At 50.7% G+C, this 6,000-nt stretch overlaps 1 protein-coding gene across 1 annotated transcript in view; it reads left to right on the top strand.

The window, feature by feature from the left end:
- The first annotated feature begins 1,046 nt into the window (after window positions 1-1,046).
- The window catches only part of LRIG1 (leucine rich repeats and immunoglobulin like domains 1), a 144,692-nt gene continuing 139,738 nt past the window's right edge, over window positions 1,047-6,000 (top strand). The window contains exon 1 of the mRNA XM_089676014.1: window positions 1,047-1,486. Within this exon, the coding sequence (XP_089532140.1) occupies window positions 1,320-1,486 (167 nt within the window). The 5' untranslated portion in view covers window positions 1,047-1,319. The remainder of the gene's footprint in view (window positions 1,487-6,000) is intronic.

Below are 6,000 nucleotides of genomic sequence, written 5' to 3'. Positions count from 1 at the left end.
TCTCTATTCCTTTCTTTCCTTTCTTTCTTTCTTCTTTCTTTCTCTTCCTCTCTCTCTACAATGTTGTTCTTTTTGTCTATTTAATTTGTCCTCTCTGTATTTCTCTCTCTATTTACATCTTTCTTTCTCTGTCTACTAAGTTTTCTTTCTTTCTTCCTCTCCCACTCTCACTGTTTTTTTTTTTCTTTCTCTAGAAATTGACTTTTTTTCTTTATCTCTAGCTCTCTCCCTACAATGCAGACACATCCGTTTCTGGTACAATTTGGTGAATGGATTTGACATTTTGATGTGTTGGCACAGCAGAGCTCAGACTGGTAGCAGGAGATGCAGCACATGGAGCCAATCAGGTGTACTGCATTGAAGAAAGCATGCTGATAGGAGGAGAGAACAGAGTGACAGAGAGATGAGCTTAGTCTTCTGGGTCTCCTATCACTGGTGGGATAAGTAGGGATGAGTTTGGGTTTGGTTCTGCCAAACTTGTCAGTGTCAGCCCAATCAGCTGGCTGTGGTATTCTCTGTCCCATAGCTGTACACACATAATGGGATACTTGGGGCATCACTACCCTCATTTAGCCATATGGTAGAATGACTGGACTGGCAGCAAACCCAGGCTCATCCTTAGAGGAGAAGAAACCTGCATGTGAAAGTAAAACTGCAACAAAAAAATTAGGTCCCCTCCCCTGCCAGTGCTGTGGGGCAGAGCTGTGTACATATCAAGACTGGCTGGACAATAACGCAGATTCTTTGTCGTTCAATCCATCTGTCATCTGTGTGTTGATTGGTTCCCGGGTCCCATGGATGGAGCTCTGTAATTGTCTATGAGTGTCGGTCCTGGCCAGTTGTTGGGGTGATCCCGGCACAGTGACAGCTGCCCCCGGCACGGCTCCCCGTCCATCCCCGCCTCCCCCTTCTCACTACAACTCCGCAACTAACTTACAAACTTCCAGCGCTGGGCGGGTGGGGGGAGAGCTCAGCCAATCAGCGGCCGCGACACAGCCACGGCGCAGCCAATGGGAAGGCGTCTGTCTGGCTGAGTTGGAGCCTCAGCAGTCCGGGCTGTAGAGCAGAGCGGAGCGGAGAGTGTGCGGATCTGTACGGGGCTCCCAGTGCTGGACTACGGGCTGCCCGCACCGACTCCCTCCCCTCCTTCCCGGCTACAGACTCAGCCTCCTCCCGCACGGGACTGTACGGACATCGACCTCCGGATCTCATCTCCTTCCAGGACCCCCTATACGGATCCCCGGGACCGGACCATGGAAGGATCGCACTAGAGGGTCCCGGCACCGCTCCTTCCTCCCCTATCTCCGGATTACAGCAACATGCCGGCCCCGCTCCCGCTCCTCTGCCTCCTCTCCCTCCTCGGATTATGTCTGGGCGGAGAAGCGCCCTGTCCGGGCAACTGCACCTGTACTGGGGGCTTGGTGGACTGCAGCTACCGCGGGCTCTCCGGGGTCCCCGCTCCGCTCCCCGCCGGGGCCACACACCTGTAAGTCGGGGCTCAGGGGGGCGGAGCGGGGGGAATCAGTATGTGTGCCCAACGGAGTTCATATACAGTCCTAACATCTGTATACACCGCGCATCCGCACACAGCTCACCGTATATATATATCTGTATTCCTGCTCTGTCCTCTATACAGAGAATATATACATCGTATCCGCACACAGCTCACTATATATATTCCTGGTCTGTCCTCTATATACACCGCCATACCCCCCCCCCCCCCCACACCAAGATGACACCTTCCTATCCCCACTCCACAGACAGGCGATACATTGAGGACAACTGATTTACTAAAGGATGTCATCATCGCAATAACATGGAGTTTGCACACATTCTCACTATCCTTTAGTAAATCAGCCTCATCTCTCACCCTCTCTGCAAAGTAACAGATATTCATGTTCTTTCTTTCTCTGTCTCTTACCATTCTCTCTATTTCCTTCTATCTTTTCTCTCTCTCTCTTCTCTTCTTTCTCATCTCTCTCTCTCTTCTCTTCTTTCTCATCTCTCTCTCTCTTCTCTCTCTCCTCTTCTCTCTTCTCACTCTTATCTCCTCTTATTTCTCTCCTCTCTCCTCTCTTCTCTTCTTTCTCTCTCTCCTCTCTCTTCTCTTCTTTCTCTCTCTCCTCTCTCTTCTCTTCTTTCTCTCTCTCCTCTCTCTCTCTTTTCTTTCTCTCTCTCCTCTCTCTCTTCTCCCTCTCTTCTCTATCTCCTCTCTTCTCTATCTCCTCTCTTCTCTATCTCCTCTCTTCTCTATCTCCTCTTCTCTCCTCTCTCCTCTTCTCTCCTCTCTCCTCTTCTTTCTCTTTCTCTTCTCCTCTTCTCTCTCCTCTCTCTCTTTCTCTCCTCTCTCTCTTCTCTTCTTTCGCATCTCCCCCCCCCATCTCTCTCTCTCCTCTTCTCTCTCTTCTCTCCTCTCTCTTCTCTTCTTTCTCTCTCTCCTCTCTTCTTTCTCTCTCTCCTCTCTTCTTTCTCTCTCTCCTCTCTTCTTTCTCTCTCTCCTCTCTCTTCTCTCCTCTCTCTTCTCTTCTTTTTCTCTCTCCTCTCTCTCTTCTCTTCTTTCTCTCTCTCCTCTCTCTCTTCTCCCTCTCTTCTCTTCTCTATCTCCTCTCTTCTCTATCTCCTCTCTTCTCTTCTCTATCTCCTCTCTTCTCTTCTTTCCCCTCTCTTCTCTCTCTCCTCTTCTCTCCTCTCTCTTCTCTTCTTTCTCTCTTTCTCTTCTCCTCTTCTCTCTCTTTCTCTTATCTCTCTCTTCTCTTCTTTCTCTCTTCTCTCTCTCTCTTCTCTCCTCTCTTCTCTCCTCTCTTCTCTCTCTTCTCCCCTCTCTCTTCTTTCTCTCTGCTCTCTCTTCTTTCTATCCTCTCTCTCTCTTCTTTCTATCCTCTCTCTCTCTTCTTTCTATCCTCTCTCTCTTCTTTCTATCCTCTCTCTCTTCTTTCTCTCTCCTCTCTCTCTTCTTTCTCTCCTCTCTCTCTTCTTTCTCTCCTCTCTCTATTCTTTCTCTCCTCTCTCTATTCTTTCTCTCCTCTCTCTATTCTTTCTCTCCTCTCTTCTCTTCTTTCTCTCTCTCTCTCTTCTTTCTCTCTTCTTTCTCTCCCCTCTCTCTTCTTTCTCTCCCCTCTCTCTTCTTTCTCTCTGCTCTCTCTCTTCTTTCTATCCTCTCTCTCTCTTCTTTCTATCCTCTCTCTCTCTCTTCTTTCTATCCTCTCTCTCTTCTTTCTCTCTCCTCTCTCTCTTCTTTCTCTCCTCTCTCTCTTCTTTCTCTCCTCTCTCTATTCTTTCTCTCCTCTCTCTATTCTTTCTCTCCTCTCTTCTCTTCTTTATCTCTCTCTCTCTTCTTTCTCTCTTCTTTCTCTCCTCTCTCTCCTCTCTCTTCTCTTCTTTCCTCTCTTCTCACTCTCTTCTCTTCTTTCCTCTCTTCTTGTCTCTCTTCTCTTCCTCTCTCTTCTTTCCTCTCTCTTCTTTCCTCTCTCTTCTTTCCTCTCTCTTCTTTCCTCTCTCTTCTTTCCTCTCTCTTCTTTCCTCTCTCTTCTTTCCTCTCTCTTCTCTTCTTTCCCTCTCTCTTCTCTCTCTTCTCTTCTTTCCTCTCTCTTCTCCCTCTCTTCTCTCTCCTCCCCTCTCTTTTCTCTTCTCTCTCTCTTTCTCTCTCTCTCTCTTTCTCTTTCTCTCTCTCTTTCTCTTATCTCTCTCTTTCTCTTCTCTCTCTCTTTCTCTTCTCTCTCTCTTTCTCTTCTCTCTCTCTTTCTCTTCTCTCTCTTTTCTCTCTCGCTCCCTCTCTCTCCCCCCCCCTCTCCTCTCCCCCTCTCTTCTCTCTCCTCTCTCCGTTCTCCCCCTCTCTCTCTCCTTTCTCTCTCTCCCCCATCTTCTCTCTCTCCCTTTCTCTCTCTCCCTCTCTTCTCTCCTCTCTCTTCTCCCCCCTCTCTCCCTATCTCTCTTCTCTCCCTCTCTTCTCTTTCTCTCCCTCTCTTCTCTTTCTCTCCCTCTCTTTCTCTCTTCTCCCTCCCCTCCCTCTCCCCCCACCCTCTCCCCCTCCCTCTCCCCTCTCTCTCCCCCTCTCTCTCTCCCTCTCTCCCCCTCTCTCTTCCCCCTCTCTCTTCCCCCCCTCTCTTCCCCCCCCTCTCTCCCCTCTCCTCTCTCTCTCCCCCCTTCTCTCTCCCCATTTCTCCCCCCCTTTCCCTCCCCCGTTTCCCTCCCCCCTCTTCTCTCCCCCCCTCTCTCTCCCCACCTCTTCCTCCCCCCCTCTTCTCTCTCCCCCTCTTCTCCCCCTCCCTCTTCTCTCCCTCCCCCTCTTCTCTCCCTCCCCCTCTTCTCTCCCTCCCCCTCTTCTCTCTCCCCCCCTCTTCTCTCTCTCCCCCCCTCTTCTCTCTCCCCCCCCTCTTCTCTCTCTCCCACCTCTTCCCCCCCTCTTCTCTCTCCCCCCTCTTCTCTCTCCCCCCCATCTTCTCTCGTCCCCCCTCTTCTCTCTCCCCCTCTCTTCTCTCTCCCCCTCTCTTCTCTCTCCCCCTCTCTTCTCTCTCCCCCTCTCTTCTCTCTCCCCCTCTCTTCTCTCTCCCCCACTCTTCTCTCTCCCCCTCTCTTCTCTCTCCCCCTCTTCTCTCTCTCCCCTCTCTTCTCCCCCCTCCTCTCTCTCCCCCCCTCTCCCCTCTCTCTCCCCTCTTCTCCCCCCTCTTCTCTCTCTCTCTCCCCCTCCTCTATCCCCCTCTCTTCTCCCCCCCCCCATTTTCCACCTCTCTTCACTCTCCCCCCCTCTCTTCTCTCTCCCCTCTCTTCTCTCTCTCTCCCCCTCTCTTCTCTCTCTCCCCCTCTCTTCTCTCTCTCCCCCCCTCTCTTCTCTCTCTCTCCCCCTCTCTTCTCTCTCTCCCCCTCTCTTCTCTCTCCCCCCCCTCTCTTCTCTCTCTCCCCCCTCTCTTCTCTCTCTCTCCCCCTCTCCCCCCTCTCCCTCTCCCCCCTCCCCCTCTCCCCCCTCCCCTCTCCCTCCCCCCTCCCCTCTCCCTCTCCCCCCTCCCCTCTCTCCCCTCTCCCTCTCTCCCCTCCCCCTCCCCTCTCCCTCCCCCCTTCTCTCTCTCCCCCCTTCTCTCTCTCCTCCCTTCTCTCTCTCTCCCCTCTCTCTCTCCCCCCTCTCTCTCCCCCGTCCCCCCCTTCTCTCCCCCCCTTCTCCCCCCTTCCCCCCCCCCTTTTCTCTCCCCCCCCTTTTCTCTCCCCCTTTTCTCTCCCCCCCCTTTTCTCTCCCCCCTTCTCTCTCTCCCCCCTTCTCTCTCTCCCACCTCTTCCTTCTCTCTCCCTCTCTACTCTCTCTTCCCCTCCTCTCTCCCCCTCTTCTCTCCCCTCCCACCTCTTCTCTCCCCCCCCCTCTTCTCTCCCTCTCTCTCTCCCTCTTCTCTCTCTTTCTCTCAGGGAACAAGTGTTTCCACTGCCTCACATATTTTTTAGGCCCACTAGATACCAAGATTAGCCCAACATTTACTATTCTACTTTATAGTGCCATGTGTATAGTGTTAAATAACAACATACACCATCTTTTATTACCAGGTATATACAGCTACAAAGAATAAGAACATAATCTCTACTATACACACACACTCCTATCACACACACAGGACTCCACACTGTACCCCACTGGAAAAGTCTCACTGAGCTTTTCTCTATCCCCAGTGTAATATATGTGCATTCATTCATAATGTGAAATGTGTGCATTTCTGCAGAAGTTCTATTTTTGAGAAATATTTATACTGTATGTATTTTTGTGTGTGTGTATATTTCTCTTGTAGGATGTTTATGATAGGGACACATATTATAAGTATCATTAAGAATGAAAAACCTTATAATGAGTAGGTCAGTGGCAGTTTTTGTACAGAATGTTATGAAGTCCATGATGTTTTGGCTCTGATACTGTTTAACAAGTAGCAACAGGAAAACAAACAAACAAAGATATATAGACTGTAAGCTTTCAGTGCAGACAACAACGTGACAAAGGGACCCGGAAGTCCTGAGAGTATCCATAGT

The sequence above is a fragment of the Staurois parvus genome, unplaced genomic scaffold (assembly GCF_062004578.1).
Source record: "Staurois parvus isolate SC_StPar_1 unplaced genomic scaffold, SC_StPar_1.0 ptg000162l, whole genome shotgun sequence".
In the NCBI taxonomy this organism is placed as follows: domain Eukaryota; kingdom Metazoa; phylum Chordata; class Amphibia; order Anura; family Ranidae; genus Staurois; species Staurois parvus.
The sequence above is the reverse complement of the archived record's forward strand: the minus strand, read 5'-3'. Positions and strand labels throughout refer to the sequence as shown.